The following is a 22,186-nucleotide window of genomic DNA, read 5'->3' as shown; positions in this document are numbered from 1 at the left end:
TTTTTTTTTTTTCTTCAGAGACGGGGTCTTGCCATGTTGTCCAGGCTGGTCACAATCTCCTGAGCTGAGGTGATCCACCCACCTTGGCCTCCCAAAGTGCTGGGATTACAGGTGTGAGCCATCGAACCCGGCCGAATATGTTTAATGCAAGTTTATTAATAGGAGGCAGCATAGTGTAGCCAGTTTTAAGCTGAATTCCTACTCCACGACTTCTTGAGTATGTGACCTTAGGCAAGACACTTAACCTTTCAGAGCCTCAATTTCCTTCATTTTAAAACCCTACTTTACAGGGTTGTTGTGAGAATTAGGAATAATAGTATGATAAATCTCCCATCACTCTGGCTAACAGTGGAGTCTATATAAATTTCAAGTCCAGGACCTATAGGGAGACAGATGATTTGGAGTTCTTTGTGAGAAAAGCTTTAATAAATAAGTAAGAATGATTTATAGATATCACACCAATTGTTAGAAAATAATGGACATTATTAAAGTACCTACAAGTTCCAGAAAGGTATCCTTTCAAATTATTTGATTATTCTCCCAACATTCTGGTTTATACTACAAAATTGCCAGGAAAATCTCAAAAAAAGGAAACAAACCCTAGAACAAGGTCAATATTAAACCTAAATCAATATTAATGAGCTCCCTCATACAATCCTCTTAATGATGAGAAGTTTACAAGAAGTGAAGAAAAATAACGTGGTTAGAAGAAGTATTCATCGATTTAAGCCTGAAGTTAAAACTTCTCACTTCTTTCTCGATTGTTACATAAATCTCTGGAAAAATTCAGCCCAGTCCCCTCTCCCACACTTTTTTTGAAAATTGATCATCTCCATGCAGTTTAAAATCCAGCCATAAACAAAATCTGAGAAGTGCCGGCACTTACAACTTTTCATTTCAAAGACCTGAAAGCACTCGCCAATATGGAACATCCTAAGCTTCACTGGAACTGTCTCCGTAGCCACTCCAGTTTTAGAAAGCAAGGAGGTCTAGCCACAATGGTTAAGCAAATAGCATACAGGAGATGAAGGAAAAACGAAGAGGAAACCACCAGCAACATCAACAAAAGCTCTCATAAAACAACGTGGGGGAGGGCATATACTCAAATCATACATGGGAAAGGTGTGGTGGGAATCATCAAACAATTTAGAATGTTGAGTAAACAAGAGTCGTTACGCTGAAAAACCAACGTGAAGAGGGTTAGGTATGTACTTAAAAGAAAGGGGGGAAGCATAGAGAGGAGGGCCATTCCTCTCCGTAAGCTGAGAATCCTCTCCTGTCTACAGTCTCGTTTCTTTACCCACTCCACGAATCCCCCGTTTTCTGCACTGAGTGGTCAGTTTCTGGTAGGCAGACACCTAACTGCCTCTTCTCTAACCCAGTCCCTCTTGGCAGCGCCTTGGACACAGTAACTCAACATAGGCAGACAGCATTCCTGGGCGTCTCGCTACTCCTTGAGCCGCCTTCGTGACGCTTTCTATACTTCAGTGGAATCGTCTACTTGTCTGACTCCCTGAAGACTACGCTCCCGACCCCGAGAGGTGCTTAGTAAACAAAGGTTATGAATCAATCATTTGTGGATTCGCTTATCTGCGCCTCCCTTTCTACAAACCCCCCTTAGGCTCCTTAAGGCGAGGACCCTGCATTAATCATCCATATCCTCCTCTATCCTCCTCCCTCTGAGTGCTCGACTCCCCTGCTGCCCGGCTAGCTCCCAGAGGAAAGGGATCGCGTCTTTCTCATCTTTGTGTCCCTCAGCCTATCACAGGGTAGTGCAGGACAAACTTCCGGTAATGACAGCAGGAATTGGGGTGCAGGCAGGGAGGAAAACAGGAGCTACACAGATGGGAGACAGCGGTTGAAAGGCGGATTGAACAGCCAGGTTGCCAGAGCCGACATAAGTGTGGGGAGCCGAGAGATGGGCGGCCAGGGAAGGGTCGCAGCCCGCTCCGGACGGGCCCTACCTTAGGGTAGGTGTGCAAGGGGTAGGTCAACTGACAGGCCCGGTGGCAAGATGCTGTATCACCCAAGACCGAGTCAAATGCTTCAGCGGAAGCGGTCCCCGAACCTCCGGCCAAGGCCATGGTCAGCAGCAGCAGCGGCGGCAGCCCCAGTTGGGTCCTGACCCAGACGCTCGCCTTCGGCGCCGCCATCTTGTTCCCCTCTGTCACAGCAGCTCAGCTTGTTGCTGTTTTCTTTGAAGGGTTTCCTCCTCCTCCTGGGGCCAGCCCTCTTCTCCGCCCCACCGACCGTTGCTTCCGCCTCCGCCGTCGCTTCAGCTCCGCCCTGACCCGCCTGAAACTGCCGCCTCCTGCCCCACCTCTGGGACTACGAACTTCTCCTAGGCGGGCGTGAGGCGGGGAGTTCAACCATCGCGAGCATTAGCGCGAAGCGGGTCCTCCTGGCTTCCCTTCGCGGGGCAGGCTGGGGCATGTAGTTCTCCATAGGCGGGAGGCGCACGGTGCTGTCGGGAAAGTTGGTCTCGGAAAACTACAGCCGCCCTGGCGCGCCTTCCGCCCGCATTTCTTCGCAGTGCATTCTGGGGAATGTGGTTCGCTGTGGCCCAGAGGCGCGAGGGCCGGCAGAGTTTCTTCAGAGGAACTACAGCCCTGGGAGGAATCGTCTATTTAGTTTCAACACAGACGACTGGGGTTGGGAGCCTACGGGGTTGCAGTCTGTAGGGCGCCAACAGCAGCTGCCAGGGCTGCTTTTCCTGGTGGGTCTCACACCAGACCGTTGTTAGGTGCCTTTACCCGGGCTCCTGAGTGCTGAGAACGAGGAGGATGGGGTTTCTCCTTGTTCGGGGATCCAGAGATTACAGCCGTGGGTAGGGTCCTCTGACCACCGAGCAGTTTGTTCCAGGGGATGGCTGCGTATTGTGAGACTCCCTGCTGTGTTCTGGAGGTGGTTGTCAGTTGCTGATTACCAGGGCAACCCTTGGGATTGTGGCTGTGGTGAGGTGATTGTTAAGAGGGCGGCATTGAGCCTAGTGTAATCCTAACCCTTCCACAGCCCAGTCTTAATTGGATGAGGGCTTAGGTGCACGCTCTAGGGGGGATTGGCCCAATATTGGAATCCCCCCTAGAGCGTGCACTTCTGGAATCTAGGAACCTCCTAACCCAGGACGTAGGCTGATGGTTGTTTACAGTTTCAGTTCTTAGGAAGATCCTCAGGAGGAAATCTTCCTGTCAGTTCCACTCGAGTCCCCATAATTCATGAATTCTTCCAGAGAACTCAATTGTGTTACTTTGGGGAGCAAATATCACGGCAGTCTTTAGTGAGGTTTTAGAATCTACCGTCTTTCTTGACCAGAACACGCTGCAAGCACGTCAAGGTAGTCGGAGACCCCTAACAATGGATAAATTCGTCATTCGAACGCCTAGAATCCAGAATAGCCCTCAGAAGAAAGATTCTGGAGGAAAGGTTTACAAGCAGGCCACGATTGAATCTCTGAAGGTGAGAGGGGATCTGGGGCTAGAGGAAATGTGCAAAGGACTGATAGCAAGGTGGTGCCAGAGGTTCTTCTGTGAAAAGACCCATGAATTATTTCTTGTTATGCCTCCTCCCCCAAAGTGTACCTGACCACTCCTCCTTCGTTTCCCCCATAGCTGTACAGATTTACATTTATCAATTTCCGCACACCTCTGCTACACCCTTGTAATTACTCCGGTTTACAGCATGTATGGTAGCTGGTAGGACAAGTCCCCTTTGTTGTTACTCTTTGGCAAAATGTAGTCTGTTAGGAATGTTAAAGTACCAGATATGATTCTATATACCTACCCTGTACAGACTCATTTAGGGGTGGGTTTTGATGCTGTTCTCTCACATCTTACTGCCCAGAACTGTATCAAATGGCTTTACAGCTTCAGCTGAGACTGGGAAAGAGGCTGTTTTTTGTTGTCGTTGTTGTTGTTTTTGTTTTTAAGAAAGGGTCTCACTCTGTCACCCAGACTGGAGTACAGTGGCACGATCTTGGCTCACTGCAACCTCCACCTCCCGGGTTCAAATGATCTTCCTGCCTCAGCCTCCCAAGTAGCTGGGATTACAGATACCCAGCTAATTTTTGTTTTTGGTAGAGATGGGGTTTCACCATGTTGGCCAGGCTGGTCTCGAACTCCTGACCTCAAATGATCCACCCGCCTCTGTTTCCCCAAGTGCTGAGATTACAGGCTTGAGCCACTGTGCCCAGGTGGAAAGAGGTTGTTTTAATGAACTCTTTGCTGCCTTGAACTCAGTCTGATGTCTGCAAGCAAGATGCAAAGAGTAGATACAATGAATCAATCAACATAGTCACCCAATAAATGCTAAAGTAATTATTATTTTACTAAAGTGAAACAAAACAGCTTGTACTTGGCCCCCTTTGTCATCCGGAACCTTGCCTCTTAAATTTGACTTTTTCATTTTCTTTTATCAGCTCTTCTTCCTCCGCTAGGTTCCTAGTGTTTGTGCTCCTCAGAGTTCTGTCGCATTTTATGTACTTGGCCAGGATGACATCCATTCTTTAGGCTTTCTATGCTAAAACTGCCAGAACTGCACCTCCAGCCTAGGTTTCAGAAGGTAGGAGGATCTGGGGCTAGAGAAAATGTGCAAAGGACTGTAAGAGCAAGGCAGCATTCTGAGTACTTGACATATACTCAGTTGGACTCCTTTTCTGGATGTCCCACAGACTTACCAGACCTATATTGGAAAGCAGTGAAGGAGAGTATAAACAGGCCCTACTGGTAACTAGGTGATCTTTAGTAGCAAGTCAGTCCCTTCTCTAAGACTTCAGTTTCCTCATCTATAAAATGTAGAGATTGAACTATATCAGTGTTTCTTCAAGGGGATGCTATTGTTGTATGGGGCAAGATAATTTGTCATTATCTGGAGCTGCTGGTGAGTTACAGGATACTTAGCATCCCTGGCTCTCAGGCACTTCATGCCAATGGCACCTCCCATTCTGATAACTGAAAATGCCGTCACATATTTCCAGACAGCACTTGATTGAGCCCTACTGAACTCTAAATGATCTTTAAAGTCTGTCCTAGTCTTGCAGTTCTGTGACTCCTTAGAACACATTCAAGGTTTTCTTTTTTTTTTGAGACGGAGTCTCTCTCTGTCGCCCAGGCTGGAGTGCAGTGGCGCGATCTCGGCTCACTGCAAGCTCCGCCTCCCGGGTTTATGCCATTCTTCTGCCTCAGCCTCCCGAGTAGCTGGGACTACAGGCGCCCGCCATCTCGCCCGGCTAATTTTTTGTATTTTTTTTTTTTTTTAGTAGAGACGGGGGTTTCACCGTGTTAGCCAGGATGGTCTTGATCTCCTGACCTCGTGATCCGCCCGTCTCGGCCTCCCAAAGTGCTGGAATTACAGGCTTGAGCCACCGCGCCCGGCCAGAACACATTCAAGGTTTTCAACTGTCTCTACCTTGTCAGAATATTCATGGATAATTATACATAGCAATGATTCTCAATAAGGGATCATGTCAGACTCTCTCCAGGAAAAAGGTGGGAAGGAATAGTTGAACTACACATACACTCACCTACACCTACAAACACCCATATTCTTTTTTTTTTTTTTTTTTTTTTGAGACGGAGTTTCGCACTGTCACCTGGGGTTAAGGGCAATGGTGGGATCTTGGCTTACTGCAAGCTCTGCCTCCCTGGTTCATGCAAGTCTCCTGCCTTAACCTCCCTAGTAGTGTGGAATTACAGGTGCCCACCACTACACCCTGCTAATTTTTTGTATTTTTAGTAGAGACAGGGTTTCATCATGTTGGCCAGGCTGGTCTTGAACTCCTGACCTCGTGATTCACCCGCCTTGGCCTCCCAAAGTGCTGGGATTATAGGCGTGAGCCACAGCATGTGGCCCAAACACCCATATTCTAATATACCTCTTCCTACCCCTCTCCCTTCTGGGTTCCTTCTCGTGCCCCAGTTGAAAATCACTATGTGTGATGATGAAAATAAATGATGTGAAAAGTATGGAATAAAAATAAAACAACAGGCTGGGCTCAGCGGCTTATGCCTGTAATCCTAGCACATTGGGAGGCCGAGGCGGGTCGATCACCTGAGCCCAGGAGTTCGATACCAGCCTGGGCAACTTGGCAAAATCCCATCTCTACAAAAAATATAAAAATTAGCTGGGTATGGTGGGGCGCACCTGTAGTCCCAGCTACTCGGGAGGCTGAGATGGGAGGATTGCTTGAGCCTGGGAGGCGGAGGTTGCAGTGAGCCAGGATGGCACCATTGCACTGCAACCTGGGTGACAAAGTGAGATACCACTTCAAAAAAATAAATAAATAAAACAGCAGGCATATGTAATAACATTCCCCTTAAATGCATTAGCTTTTCTTCCAAACCTGTTCCTTGTTCTCCTGTATTGATGTATATCCATATACCAAGTAACTGGGACTAGAAATCCAGGAACCATCCTTAACTCTTTTTTCTCTTATATTCAATTTTCCTTTTTCTTTTCTTTTCTTCTTCTTCTTCTTTTTTTTTTTTTTTTTTGACAGAGTCTCGCTTTGTCACACAGGCTGGAGTGCAGTGATGTGATCATGAGACTATGATCACATCATAGCTGGGACTATAGGCACATGCCACGATACCTGGCTAATTTTTTTTTTTTTTTTTTTTTTGTAGAGACAGGATTTCATCATGTTGCCCAGGCTGGTCTCGAACTTCTGGGCTCAAGCTATCTGCCCTCCTTGGTCTCCCAAAGTGCTGGAATTACAGGCATGAGCCACTACGCCTGGCCTCAATTTTTAGTTTTACTTTCTAAAAGTCCTTCTTGCCCATACTAACTTAATTGTCTTCCACTTTAAGTTCAGAATCATACTTCTCATCTAGAGCAGTGCTATGGTCTGTTGACTTGTCTCCCTGCCTTTGACATCCCCCATTCACCTCCATTCCACTCTTATACCAGAGAAATATGCCTAAAACAGAAAAGAAAATCTACTCAGGTCACTTTTCTGCCTAATCCTTCCATAATTTCTCGTTACCCATCAATAAAGATCACAGTTTTTTACATGGCACCCAAGGCCTTCCATGACCTGGCACCTGCCTGCCTCATCCCCTGCTAGTCTTTTTATTTATGCCTCATCCAGTGTCAACCATTCACAATTCCCCAAAGATGTTGTGCTCTTTCCTTCCTCTGTGCCTTTGCATATACCGTCCTGTTTGCCTGGAATTCCCTTACTATCTTGTCTTGGAGGCAATGTAATGCAATAATTAAGAACACAGACTTAGGAGCCAGACTGCCTTACTAAAATCCCAGCTCTGCCACTTACTACCTTTGTGACCTTGGTCAAGTTATTTAGCCTCTCTGTGTCCGTCTTACTCTATAAAATGGGGATCAATAATACCTGTTTTATAAGGTATTACAAAATTTGAGTGAGTCAACAGATGTAAAGTGTTTGGTACAGAGTCTGGCCTATACTAAGTACTATGTAAATGTTTGCTATTATTGTTGTCATCATTACTTTGTAAAATCCTGTTCACCTCTCATGACCTAGTGCAAATCCTCTACTATGGGGCCCTTCCTGACCACCCTTTTGTCCCTGAGACACAGAGCCAATCTAATCACTCCCTTCTTTGAGCCATCCCTGTATATTAAACATGTCTGTATCATTGTACTTATTTGTGCTGTATCATGGTTGTTTCTTTACACGCCTGTGCCTCGCTATGCTCTGAGCTTCTTGAAAGACTATGTCTCATTGATTTTGTGTCACTGGTTCCTGGCACAGGACTTGCCTATAGTAGGCTGCAATACATTTTTCTGAATGACCAAATGAAGTAAAATAAAAGTCTTGGCTTGGCACATGAGACCTATTCTACCCCAGTGTGCTTATCATCTCATGCTTTGTAGCCCCTCCTTTATATGTATGCATTCCAGCCACACCTTATTTCTTGCTATTCTTTGTATAAGCTCTTCCCTTCCATGTCTTCAGGGCTTCCTTGAACTTGATGCTGGTCTCTTTTTCTTGAAAGCCTTGTTTCTTTTTACAGAGTCAATTTCTACCCATTTGTCAACCCACTCAAGAACCACTTTGCCTATAAATACTATATTATAAGCTTCATGAGTACAGGACCTTGAGTTGTTTTTTTGTTTTGTTTTGTTTTCTTTTTTGTTTGTTTGTTTTTCCAAGACAGAGTCTCACTCTATCGCCAAGGCCAGAGTGCGGTGGCATCATCTCAGCTTACTGCAGCCTCTGCCTCCTGGGTTCAAGCGATTCTCCTGCCTCAGCCTCCCGAGTAGCTGGGATTACAGGCGCCCGCCACCACACCCGACTAATTTTTGCATTTTTAGTAGAGATGGGGGTTTCACCATGTTGGCCACACTGGCTTTGAACTCTTGACCTCAAGCGATCCATCTGCCTTGGCCTCCCAAAGTGCTGAGATTACAGGCATAAGCCACCACACTCAGCCAGGACCTTGAGTATTTTATTTACCTGTCTACCCTTGGGCGTAGCACAGTGCCTGACACATATTAAGTGGTCAATAAATATTTATCAAGTAGATGAATGTTGAAATGCTTTCTGGGTTCTATAAGGGAGTTAATCCTTCCCTCATTAGTACTCTCAACATTTGGTTCAAGTATCTGTCGTAGCACTTACCTTACTGTATTGTAATTGTCTGATTACCTGTAGTTTTCTCCAATCCACTATGAATTCCTGAGACCCAGGACTGTAATATCTTATTATGTTCTGATTCTGCTCCAAGACCTAACACAGTGTGTGCTACACTGTAGGTAAAAAGTATTGACTAAACAGTAATCATCTGTATTCTGGCATGCCTTTGTAGGGTTTTGATAGTAAAGTATTCTACAAATATTGTGAAACAGCTTATGCACAGCACAATGCTAAGTACTACAGAGAATGTAGAGAAATTTAAGATCAAAATACGAACCCTCATGAAACTTGCTGAAAAGTGATCAAATTATAAGAAGTTAATAAATGATGAAGCCAGGTGTGGTGGCTCATGCCTATAATCCCAGCACTTGGAAGGCCAAGACAGGAGGACCACTTGAGCCCAGGAGTTTGAGACCAAACTACATGGTAAGGCTACATGGTGAGGCCTCATCTTTACCAAAAGAAAAAATTAGCAGCCGGGCACGGTGGCTAACACCTATTATCCCAGCACTTTGGGAGGCTGAGGCAGGTGGATCATGAGATTAGGAGTTTGAGACCAGCCTGGCCGATATGGTGAAACCCCATCTCTACTAAAAGTACAAAAATTAACTGGGCATGATCGCGCGTGCCTATAGTCCCAGCTGCTTGGGAGGCTGAAGCAGAAGAATTGCTTGAACCTGGGAGGCGGAGGTTGCAGTAAGCCAAGATTGCGCCACTGTGCTCCAGCCTGGGTGACAGAGCGAGACTCTGTCTCAAAAAAAAAAATAAGAAATAAAAAATTAGCCAGGCATGGTGGCATGCACCTGTGGTCCTAGCTACTTGGGAGGCTGAAGTGGGAGGACTGCTCGAGCCCAGGAGGTTGAGGCTGTAGTGAGCTATGACCATACCACTGCACTCCAGCCTCAGCAACAGAGCAAGACCCTGTCTCAAAAAATAAAATAAATGCTACAAAATTATATGTGATTCATTACAGAATTGTCATATAGACAATAAGGGTTAAGAGTTAAGAGAAGAGACCTGGTGCGGTGGCTCACACCTGTAGTCTCAGCATTTTGGGAGGCTAAGGTGGGCAGATCACCTGAGGTCAGGAATTTTGAGATCAGCCTGGCCAACATGGTGAAACCTCGAGTCTACTAAAAATACAAAAATTTGCGAGGTGTGGTGGCGGGCACCTGTAATCCCAGCTACTCGGGATTACAGGAGGCTGGGGAAGGAGAATCACTTGGACCCAGGAGGCAGAGGTTGTAGTGAGCTGAGATCGCGCCACTCCACTCCAGCCTGGGTGACAGAGCGAGACTCAGTCTCAAAAAAAAAAAAAAAAAAAGGTAAGAGAAGAGAGAGGTTAGTACCTGTTTTTGTGCCCAAAGAAGGCTATGTGACAGGGCACCATAAAGGGACGGGAGGATTTGGCTAGGTCTGATATACTCTAGGGAAGTAGTGACATATAACCATTCAATGAGTGGTATGTGCTCTTCTGTTTCCTCTATGTATGCGTGATGCTTGGTGTGTTCACAATGGCAAATTAAAAAGAAATTGAGTTAAATGTGAATGTTGGAATCAGCTTGGTCCACTTTCTGCCAAGTGACTTCCAAACATCAGCATTATGTTTTAATGCCAAGAACCTACTAAATGTTCAAGACTCAGTTTCCTCATCAGTAACATCAGAAATAACAGTACCCCATCTGCATGATTATTATGAGAGCGAAATAAATAAATTCATGTTGAAAGGGCTAACCTTTGGGCCTGGCATGTAGTAAAAACCGATAGTTTCCTCTTTTCATGTATGGAAAAGGAGGGGCTTGTATAGTAAAACCAAAGCTGAGGAGGAGGATGATGATAGTAGTAATAAGGATTACTACTAACATTTATTGAGTCAATTTTTATGGGCCAGGCATTGTGCTAACTAATGCTTTACAAATGTTAACTCTTTAAATCTTAATAATAGCTTTGTGAAATGTATGCTTTTATCATTTATATTTTACAGATGAAAAACTAAGGCACAGAGAGATTAAGTAGCTTGCTTGAAGTCACGTAGCCATTAGTAGCAAAGTTGGGATTTGAACTAGACAATCTGGGTCCTGCAGATAGGGTGAGCCAGAAAAAAAACAAAAAAGGTGGAAGTTTCTGAATGCCAAACTGAAGAGGTATAAAAATCTTGGAATATTAGGACCATTGTACTTCTGTTATCACTATATATTACAAGTAATTTTGCCATAGGCTTATCACATTCTATAAAAGTGATTCTCAATAGAGCTCATGTAATGTCCATTTAAGTGGTAAAGGTTAATTTGATTAATCTCTTTTTACTCCCTTAAGAGGAAGTGATTTCTTCTGTTGGTTGCAGTAAGAGATTTTTTAAAATTAAAAGGTCCTAGAGTATACCCATTCTTTTAGGTTAATCGCTTTAGAATGTTCTATAAACCTTTCCTTCCTTTGTAGGATCAACTAGCCAATATGTTGCCTTCTGCCCCCACCAGTGGAATGGTGCCCACATAACTGCTTATGAATGAATCATTTTCCCTAATTGGTTTTGTCAAACCTGACATTTCAGCAATCCACAACTGTAAAACCAGATGGTATATTGGAAAGCACATCTTCTTTCTGGCAATAACTGTTCTACTACTCATTGTAGCATACTTACTGATATTTTGTGTCCATTTCTTTTGTTCCTCCAAGTAATTAGAGTGATCTATTTTCTGGCCAATGCTTAGAGTTTGAGACATTTCTTGATATATATGGAATTCTTTTGCTCTTGAATAGACTGATGTTTTTCCTATTCCTGACCTAAAATTTCATATCTGAAAACTGTACTATACTTAGTCCTTGAAGGTAGAAATAGTTTTGTTCAGTTACACCTACTGTGCACTGGGGATAGTGAGATAAATGAGAAATGGTTCCAGCCCTCAAGGGAAAGACAGCCTTGTTGATGGTAAGTATTTGCAGAAAGCATAGGTGCAATAATAGGAGTCTATACAAGTTGCAGAGGGATGCAAAGTGGAGTATGGTAAAATGTGGTAGAAGAGAGGCAAGAAAGGCTTCATAGAAGACGTGATGCTTGAAGAGTCTTAAAAAAATAAATATATATCAGGTAAATGAGGCAAAGAAAGAACTTCCCAGGCAAAGAGTATGAAATTCAAAAGGAAGCTGTAAATACTTTGGTGTATCTGGAGCAAATGATGAGACTGAAAAGAATGTCAGGAGCTAAGTCGTGGAAGGCCTTTTATGCCATGCTAGGGTTTGGACTTCTTTAGTTCCATATGTTGAAATTATCTGATGTGGAACCCTTAACTTGATTCCAGCCATGTAGAAATGCTGGATTAGGTCCAGGCACAGTGGCTCAAGCCTGTAATCCCAGCACTTTGGGAGGCCGAGGTGGGCAGATCACGAGGTCAGGAGATCGAGACCATCCTGACTAACATGGTGAAACCCCATCTCTACCAAAAATACAAAATATTAGCCAGCCATGATGGCTGGCGCCTGTAGTCCCAGCTACTCAGGAGGCTGAGGTGGGAGAATGGCGTGAACGTGGGAGGCGGAGCTTGCAGTGAGCCGAGATCGAGCCACTGCATTCCAGCCTGGGCAACACAGCCAGACTCCATCTCAAAAAAAAAAAAAAAAAAAAGTCTCCAATACAGAGCTGAGCTTGAACACAAGAAAGGGAAATCCTTAGGTGCCAGGAAGAGAGAGGAATGCCAAAATCAGAGCTGTAAGTGGGAGCTGAAGCTGAATAGTTCCAGGGAACATTGAATTCAGGTATAATGCTTAGGGGCTGGATTTTAAGGCCAGTATGGATGGGAGATAAGACCTCGGGCTAATGTGATGTGGGAAGCTAGAACTGATCTCCCACGTGAAGCTGGAAGCCAAAACAGAACTACCATATGTTTGTGACAAATGAGCTCGAAAAATTCCATCCACTGGTCCAGGGAAGCAGATTGTTACCTTCTCAGGGTCTTAGATGGAAAAAGAGTTGACAATAATAATAAATTGGAACTACATTCTTATTACCATGCATGAATATGTGTACAATCGTCTCTCAGTATCTGTGGGGGATTGGTTCCAGGACCCCCCCACCCCCAACAGGTGCCAAAATCCACGAATGCTCATGTCTGTTATATAGAATGGTGTGCTATTTGCCTATACTCTATATAGATCCTCTTATATAATCTAAATCATTTCTAGATTACTATACAGGTTGAGCATACTAATCTGAAATCCAGAATGTCGCAAAATCCAACACTTTTGAGTGCCAACATGGTACCCAACGGAAATGCTCATGAGAACATTTTGGACTTTGAATTTTTGGATTAGGGATGCTCAACCAGTAAGTATAATGCAAATATTCAAAACTCCCAAATCCCAAACATTTCTGGCCCCAAGCGTTTTGGATAAGGGATACTCAATCTGTAATACCTAATACAATGTGAATGCTATGTAAGTAGTTTTTATACTGTATTGTTAATGGAATAGTGACAAGGAAAAAAGGCTCTGTGTGTTCAATACAGATGCAGCCATCTATTTTTAAAAAAAATACTTTTGACCTATGATTGGTTGAATCCACAGATGTGAAACCTGCCAACCCAGAAAGCTAGCTGTAGTTAAATTCAGTCTATTTGCAAAACTGAAAAAAATTAATATAAAAACTGGCCTAGAACTGAGAAAATTCAAATCTTGGCAAAGGCCAATGTGAGATTTCTCTGTTAAGACACTTCATATCCTAGAATGCAAAGGACTTTCATAGAACACAATCCCCTGCAAGGATAAACTAATGGTCAGAAATTACAAAGTCTATAAGGAAATAAATTACCAAGAGAGAGAATGAGCAGACAGATGTAAGTAATAGAATTTCTACCCCAAGAAGTAAAGATAAGAAAACAACCTCAAAGAGACCTTAAATATGTTTAAAATGTTTGTTATTGGTGGAGGGTGTCCAGATTCCTGGCGTTTTGAACAAAGAATTGGACAGAATGCACACAGCAACAAATGAAGCAATGAAAGAAAGCATAGATTTATTGAAGTAAGTACACTCCACAGAGTGGGAGTGGGCTCAAGCAGGCTCAAGAGTGCAGGTTACAGAATTTTCTGGGGTTTGAATAGTGTGAATACCCTCTAGAGGTTTCCCATTGGTTACTTGGCTTACACCCTGTGTAAATGAAGTAGTGGCCTGCAACCAGTATGATTGGTTGTAGAAGGTGACCAATCAGAGGCTGAAGTGAAGTTACAAAGTTACACCCTATGCAAATGTCTGATTGGTTCCAGGAGAGGACCAATCAGAGGCTGAAATGAAGTTACAAAATTATACCCCTATGCAAATAAAGACTAGACACGTGACCAGTTTGGTTGGTGGTGCATTTTTCCTTTTTTTTTTTTTTTTGGAGACAGAGTATTGCTGTGTCACCCAGGCTGGAGTGCAGTGGTGCTATCTCGGCTCACTGCACCCTCCGCCTCCCAGGTTCAAATGATTCTTGTGCCTCAGCCTCCTGAGTAACTGGGATGACAGGCATGTGCCACCATGCCCAGGTAATTTTTGTATTTTTAGTGGAGATGGGGTTTTGCCATGTTGGCCAAGCTGGTTCAAACTCCTGACCTCAGGTGATCCGCCTACTTTGGCCTCCCAAAGTGCTGGGATTACAGGTGTGAGCCACAGTGCCCGGCCGAGTTTTCCTTTTGATTTAGTTCTAGGAAGTCAGCGCGAATCAGCTTTAGGTTCCCTGCCTCCAGACCTCATGATCACAGACATAAAGGAATAGAAACCGAAAGATAAGAACAGAATAGTATGAAAAGAGAATAGGTAAGTTTGGAGAGGAAGAAAAACAGAACTTGTCCAATGAAAAAATATCCTTATTGAAGCAGAAACATATCAAACAGGTTAAACATAGGCAGGCCATAGCTAAAGAGAGAAATACTTAGGATTTCTGAAGAAGTCACTTAGGATGTATCATAGAGAAATTAAGAGACAGAAATATGAAAGAAAAAAGTACATAAGGGATAGAGATGCCACGGAATTGGGGTTTCTGAAGTAGAGGCTTGTGAGGAGAATACTGGTATCAATTTCTGTTAGTATACATCTTAAACATTGTAAGGATAGGTTGAGCATGGTGGCTCACCTCTAATCCCAGCACTTGGGGAAGCCAAGGCAGAAGGATCACTTGAGCCCAGGAGTTTGAGACCAGCCTGGGCAACATAGTGAGACCCCATCTCTACAAAAAATTTTTAAAATCAGCAGGATGTGGTGGCCCACCTGTGGTCCCAGCTACTTGGGAGACTGAGGTGGGAGGACCACTTGAGCCCAGGAGGTCGAGGCTGCAGTGTGATCTCACCACTGCACTCCAACCTGGGCAACAGAGCATGACTCTGTCTCAAAAAAAAAAAAAAAAAAAAAAAAATTGTAAGGGTAAACACTCAAATGATAGAAATATAATACATAACTTCCAAACCATAGAGGGGGAAAAAAAGGGGGGCTGGGCACAGTGGCTCACACCTGTAATCTCTGTACTTTCAGAGACTGAGGTGAGGGGATCAGTTGAGGCCAGGAGTTTGAGACCAGCCTGGGTACTGGGCAACAGAGTGAGACCCCATGTCTACAAAAAATACAAAAATTAGCCAAGCGTGGTGGTGCATGCCTGCAATCCCAGCTGCTTGGGAGGCTGAAGCAGAAGAATTACTTGAACAGGTTGGGGGAGGAGGGGCGGAGGTTGCAGTGAGCCAGGGTTGTGCCATTGCACTCCAGCCTTGGGAGAACAAGACTTTGTCTCAACAACAACAACAACAACAACAACAACAAAAATTAGCCAGGCATGGTGGCACGTACCTGTACTCCCAGCTACTTGGGAAGCTGGCAGGAGGATTGCTTGAGCCCAGGAGTCGAAGGCTACAGTGAGCTATGATTGTTAACACTGCACCCAGCCTGCGCAACAGAGCGAGACCCCATCTATAAAAAACAAAAAAAGGAAAAAAATAGATTAAAGAAAACTGTTAAATAGAAGATATGAAAGAAGAAAAAAGAAGAGAAAATATGTTCAAATATATCAATAATCATAATAAATACGAATGGATTAAACATGCCTATTAAAAGATAAGAGTTTCTCAGATTGGAATAGGAGGCAGGGAACAAAATAAAGCAGCCACAGGTTATGTAAAGTGTAATGACCCTGAAAAGTTGAAAGTAAAGAGATGAAGACAATATACAAAAAACTGTCATAGACAGGAGTTCATTGAAACAATGTTTATAACATGTAAAATACGGGGAAAGAAATTAAATACTTAATAGGGGAATAGTTTTAAACTTCTAAGACATTTGTATATAAAATAATGGAATACTATTCAATACTATTAAAATGGATCAACCGGGATTACATGTTTCAGTATGGATAAATCAATAAAATACATTGGTGAAAAAGACATGATATTTGCACTTTCTTCCTATTCAAAATTTCCCCTTACTTGGCTTTATTGATTTATTTTTCATACAGTTTAACACTAATACCATTTTATATTGTAACAGATCCTAGAAAAAGACTATCTCAATTTTAACTAATGCCCCTGAAGACCGAGAACAAAGCAGTAGGTATCAAATGATACTTCCCAATGAGATTGTAGATCATCTATATAGAAGGCAATACCTGAAGACCAGTTTTGGGATCCTGAACCCATCACCCACCATAAGCTATAAAGTAGGTTGAAGTTAAAGGAAGAGGGGAGAGAGAATTCCTTTGGATGAAGCAAGAGTGCCACAGTATTTTTTCACTTGAAGAGCTTGACTTTAGTTCCTGGGGTGGGTGGACAGAGATCAGACTATGCCTGGGAAAGTCTAAAGACGGAGAGTGGCTGACTGATGTCAAAAGGAGAAGTGGGTACATTGGGAGGGCTGTTACCCGCCAAATTCTTTAGGACAAAGATGTGGACAAGTGTGGGAGAAAATGCTGGCTGGCCTGGAATTGAATGAAAATGGATGGGTCCACAGAGATACTTGGAAGGACAGTGGGATCCCTACAGGGAGAGCCTGTGGGAGGTGGGTTGCCAAAAACTAGGGAATCGAGAGGACTTGTGGGTGGCTGGCAGAAGGAGACAGTACCCACAGTATGGGAACTGCAGGTGAGAGCTCAACAGTGGGAGCTTTCCAAGGAACTGCAAAAGTAACCTATACGAGAAAAAGAAAGTCAGCTTTCAACATCTGCCAAGTCCAGGTAGTACTAAAATCTGATTAGCATAGTATCACTATGTTAAAGTAAGGCTTTTCCTTCCCCTTTCCTCTTTTCCTTTTCCTGGCTTTGAACCTGGAAGGGTCAGAAACCAAAGTAAACAAGCGGATTGGAGAGGAAGAGAAGCAAAGTTGGGGTGAGAGGGAAATCAAACATACCCTCCTCCCACCGTAGGCTTCTAGGCTAGAAGCAGACACCAGCCAAGGGAGAGAGATAAGACTTCTTTTTGTTGCTTTTATCAAACTATCATATAGAAAATGCATATAGAAAAGTGCACAAATTATAAGTGTACATGAGGAATTTTCACAATAAACACACCGCATCCAGATCAAGAAAGTATTGCCAGAATCCCAGAATCCCCTTCAGTTCCCTCACTGTGCCCACCTCCCTCAGATAATAACAATCCAAGATGAGATTTTTGTGTGTGTGTAGTTATAAAAGCAAATTAAAAGTCTCCCACTTTGCTTTTTGAAAAATTCTTAATGGAATAATTTCAACACTATAGAAAAGTTTGCAACACAGTATGAAGAACTTTCCCATCTCCTTCACCCAGATGCTTTAACTGTTAATTTTTTATACTTAATGGAAAGATGCATATCAGCTTTAAGATGGTACGTAGTTTCTTCTAGGAAGGAAAGGAGGGGAATGAGTTGATGCAGTGTACAAAGAAACTTTATAATGTTTTATTATTTTATGTGAAATGGCAAAGTGTTCATTTTTTCCTTTATAAATAGTGGGTTACTTGCTGTACCTTTCTATGTGTTTGAAGATTTAAACAATTACTGGAACGAGAGAGAGTTTTGAGGTTTATCCTCTAGGAAGTGGGGAACTACTGAAGTGTGCTTTTGATTGTTGAAATAAACATGTCTGACTTCTCTGCTCATTGTTCTTGCCTATGAATTTAGACACTCTTAAGTGAGCTATAGAGTTGATTCACCTCAGCATTGTTTTTCTCTTCTCATCCTTATTGCCTCTCACTGCTAAGTGCCCAGTGGTGTCTGAGATGGTAAGATTAAAACTTGCACTTTTCCTAATAGATGTACCTCTCTTCCTGATTTGCAGTAAGCTGTACCTGCTTTTAAGCAATTACCCATCATTTGGGGCCATCAGATGCACTGTACTTTGGTTTAGGTCATAATCAATAATTCATATGTCAATAGGAGCCCCATTAGCTCAGGTGAAGGCAGATGTCTTTCTAATGCAAATTTTACATTTTCCAAATGACTTTTCTTTTTCCCAGAGAGTTGTGGTTGTAGAAGACATAAAAAGATGGAAAACTATGCTGGAAATTCCTGATCAAACCAAAGAGAATCTCATTGAAGCCTTACAAGAATTAAAGAAGAAAATACCCTCCAGGGAAGTGTTAAAATCAACAAAGATAGGTATATTCCTTCTTAATTTTATTTTTTAAGAAAGCTTATATTTTGTCTCCCTTCTTTCCATCTCTCTCCTTCAAACATGAAGTTATCTCCCTTATCAATGCTTTCAATTCTCTGGTAAAGGATTGTTGTTTAAAAAGTTATCTGTTGGTTGCAGACCAGTACCTTGGTAATACATAAAAAAAAAAAAAAAAAAATCAGAAAAATGAAATGGAATGTACAAAATACAAGCCCCAGTTTTAAAAATTAGTTTCAACAGATATAGAATTACCCTTGTCAAATTACCATGAAAGTTTCTAAGTGCTTACATTTAATTTATGTACTTATTGGCATAACTGGCAATAACACATGGATAACATTTTGAGTGTGCTAGATGCTGGGTATGCAGAAATGGATAAGACGTGATTTGTGATCTCAAGAAACTTAGGGTTTGGGCTGGGTGTGGTGGCTCATGCCTGTAATCCCAACACTTGGGGAGACCGAGGTGAGCAGATCACTTGAGGTCAGTAGTTTGAGACCAGCCTGGACAACATGACAAAACCCTGTCTCTACTGAAAATACAAAAATGAGCCAGACATGGTAGTCCATGCCTGTAATCTTAAGCTACTCAGGAGGCTGAGGCATGAGAATTGCTTGAACCTGGGAGGCAGAAGTTGCAGTGAGCCGAGATCATGCCACTGCACTCCAGCCTGGGCGACTCAGACTCTGTCTCCAAAAAAAAAAAAGAAACTTAGGGTTTGGTAGCGGAGACAAGCATATAGGCAAATGGGAACAGTGAAATATTGTAGGTTATAAATAAAAACATGTAAATAGTGTTCTGGGTACTATTCTAATCTAAACAAGGTATATACTGGGGACTTCAGAAAAGGCTTCATAGAGGAGGTGACGTTTCAGTTACATCTTGATATTATAGCATTGGAGATACTTAAAAGGTAAGTCGGGGACCATGTTGAATTGCCATTTTAGTACAGTACACAACTGTGAATAATATGCAAGGGAGTGCCAACATGTGTTACTCAAGCTGCTCCCAGCTCCCCAGGGAGTCCAGGACAGTCATTCACAGCTGCTGTTCTTGCCCTCACTAGGGCAGCCATTGCCTTGTCTGCCTCCCCTTGACCTCTTGTTCATGAGAAGCAGGAGAGAGAGCAGCTTCAAAACTGGCACTAGCAGCTGGGAAGAGCTGTGCAAAATCCCCAGAGGGCCCCCCAAGAGTCTTAGAGTTGTACCCCTGTAATATAAACCAGAATCTGAGAAAATCAGATGATTTAAGAATATAAAACCCTACTATTGTAGCCAAGGAGATTCTCCCATCTGCTGCTGGATTTTGTCTTTATAGGTTATAATCACTAGGGGGCAATAAGACCATTCATATGAGCAGATAAAGTATTTCCACCAGTAGAGGGTACTAGTGATTAATATTTTATGACATGTATATGTGTACATATGTATATGTATATAGTTAAGCATATTCTACAAATACTGTATATGATCATAACTTAAATAGGCTGGATTTGAAGATTATAATAAAAAAAATTTCTATTTGGTGTTTGAGTATAATTGTGAGTATGCTTTCAAGAATGGGTATTTCTGATGTTTGGAGATTTCAATTCAAGGATCATAATGAAACCACAACAGGGCTTGACTTAAGAAGACCTGGAAACCATCCAACTATGAGTTTTGACTCTATCCAAAGCCTCCCCTAAACCTGAGGTTGTATGGAATATAGGAGTTTCTTGGTTTCTTTATAGTTACATCAGTTGCTATGCTGAAGATTTCATTTGGATCACTGCCTGAGAGTGTTTACATTTCTTCAACCTTTAGTCTTCCTGCCTGTTCCTATCCTGTGGGTCATAAGGGACAAATATTTACTGAGTACCTTTTGCGTGTTGGGAACTATATAGGCATAATAATGAAGGAGACAGACATTGTCCTGCCTTTTTGGAGCCTGAAGTCTAATAGAAACACAGTTTAACAAGACTTTATCATGCAATATGATGAGTGCTCTGATGATGGGGAGAAGTTAGCAAAATGACTATATGTGTTAGGAGTAGGGCAGAAGGTGTTGAAGAAATGTGTCAGGCCAGGGTACATCACGTGAGCTGTATAGAAGGTGGAGGTGGGAGAGAACATGGTGCATTCCAGAAACTAAAAGTAGTTTGGTGTGTTAGAAATCTAATGTGCTTTAGAGAGTGTGGCAAGAAATGAGACTGGAGAGACATTCTGGACCAGATGGAGAAGGTTCTTTGTAAGCCATTCAGAACTGTTTGGTTTTGGCATATGTATTAGTTATCTATCACTGTGTAAAAATTACTCTAAAATTTAGCTGCTGAAGACAATATTTATTATTTCACACAATTTTTTTTAAGTTGAGAATCCAGGAGCAGTTTATCTGGTTGGTTCTGGCACAGGGTCTCTTATGAGGTTGCAGTCAAGCTGCTGGCTGGGGTTGCAGTCATCTGAAGGCTTGACCAGGGCTTAAGGTTCTGCTTCCAAAATGGCTCACAGGATTGCTGGCAGGAGGCCTCAGTTTCTCATCATGTGGGCCTCTCCTTGGAGCTGCTCGTGACATGGCAGCTGGCTTTCCCCAGAGCAAGTGATCCAGGAAAGAACAAGAAAGCAAGAGAACAACCAAGATGGAAGCCACAGTGTCTTTTATAACCTGATCTCAGAAGTGATATATCATCAGTTTTGTCATATGCTATTGGTCACACAGACCAACCCTGATACAGTTTGGAAGGCAACATAAGGGTATGAATACCAGGAGGTGATAATCATTGAAACCTAACTTGTAGAGTGGCTACCATAGCCTGTATTTCTTTTCATTTATCTTAGATACATTATACTTCCTGGACCTGCAGATTCATGTTCGTTGTTGAAAATTTACAGCCATTATCTTTTTTTTTTTAAGATAGGGTCTTTCTGTGTCACCCAGGCTGGAGTGCAGTGGCACAATCACAGCTCACTGCAGCCCTGAACTCCCAGGCTCAAGTGATCCCCCCGCCTCAGCCCCCCAAGTAGCTAGGACTGCAGGTATGCACCACCACATGCAGCTAATGTTTGTATTTTTTGTAGAGATAGGGTCTCGCTAAGTTGCCCAGGGTGGTCTCAAACTCCTGGGCTCAAGCAGTCTTCTCACCTCAGCCTCCCAAAGTGCTGGGATTACATGTGTAAGCCACTATGCCTGGCAACAACCATTATTTCTTCAAAAGTTACTCTCTTTCATTATTTCTGTTCCCTCCTTCTGAGATTCTATAATTAGAAGCATGTTAGGTCTTCTATTCTTCATACCCTTTAGTTTATCAATTTTTTATCTCTTTGTCTGACTCAGCATTCTGGGGTAATATCTTCAGATACATGTCTTCCAAGTCACTTCTTCTCTCTTCAACTGACTCTAATCTGCTACTTAGCCCATTTATTAAGGTCTTTATTTCAAAAACTGGTTTTTATTTTTACAAATTTGTTTTATCCCCAATTTTTTTTTTTTTTTGAGACAGAATCTTGCTCTGTTGCCAGGCTAGTGCAGTGGCGTGATCTCGGCTCACTGCAACCTCTGCCTCCTGGGTTCAACTGATTCTCCTGCCTCAGCCTCCCTAGTAGCTGGGACTACAGACATGCGCCACCATACCCAGCTAATTTTTGTATTTTTAGTAGAGAAGGGGTTTCACCATGTTGGCCAGGATGATCTCGATCTCTTGATCTCATGATCTGCCCGCCTCAGTCTCCCAAAGTGCTGGGATTACAGGCGTGAGCCACTGGCCTTGGCTTCCCAAAGTGCTGGGATTACAGGTGTGAGCCACTGCACCCAGCCCCAAAATGTTTTCTATAAATTTTTTTTGGTGCATTCTTGTGATTGTGCCTTTTATTTCTTAAACATTTAATATCTAGCTCTTCTGTATTCATCTGACTATTCTAATATTTATGGTTCTTGGGGATTTAAATCTGTTGTTTATTGTTTTTGCTGACTGATGGTACTTGCCTTCCCATGTGCTTGTTGATTTTTA

At 42.8% G+C, this 22,186-nt stretch overlaps 2 protein-coding genes across 3 annotated transcripts in view; one reads left to right on the top strand and one right to left on the bottom strand.

The window, feature by feature from the left end:
• The window catches only part of TMEM59 (transmembrane protein 59), a 23,607-nt gene extending 21,181 nt beyond the window's left edge, over positions 1–2,426 (bottom strand). The window contains exon 1 of one of the 2 annotated variants that reach the window (XM_023188016.1): positions 1,965–2,426. In XM_023188016.1, the coding sequence (XP_023043784.1) occupies positions 1,965–2,153 (189 nt within the window). In that variant the 5' untranslated portion in view covers positions 2,154–2,426. The remainder of the gene's footprint in view (positions 1–1,964) is intronic. The other variant, XM_023188023.1, reaches the window with a different exon arrangement.
• A 102-nt stretch (positions 2,427–2,528) lies between these two features.
• Positions 2,529–22,186, top strand: part of TCEANC2 (transcription elongation factor A N-terminal and central domain containing 2) — a 48,697-nt gene continuing 29,039 nt past the window's right edge. The window contains exons 1-3 of the mRNA XM_023188032.2: positions 2,529–2,716; positions 3,313–3,456; positions 18,047–18,188. Of these exons, the coding sequence (XP_023043800.1) occupies positions 3,355–3,456; positions 18,047–18,188 (244 nt within the window). The 5' untranslated portion in view covers positions 2,529–2,716; positions 3,313–3,354. The remainder of the gene's footprint in view (positions 2,717–3,312; positions 3,457–18,046; positions 18,189–22,186) is intronic.

This window comes from Piliocolobus tephrosceles, chromosome 1, assembly GCF_002776525.5.
Source record: "Piliocolobus tephrosceles isolate RC106 chromosome 1, ASM277652v3, whole genome shotgun sequence".
Classification (NCBI taxonomy): Eukaryota; Metazoa; Chordata; class Mammalia; order Primates; family Cercopithecidae; genus Piliocolobus; species Piliocolobus tephrosceles.
The sequence above is the reverse complement of the archived record's forward strand: the minus strand, read 5'-3'. Positions and strand labels throughout refer to the sequence as shown.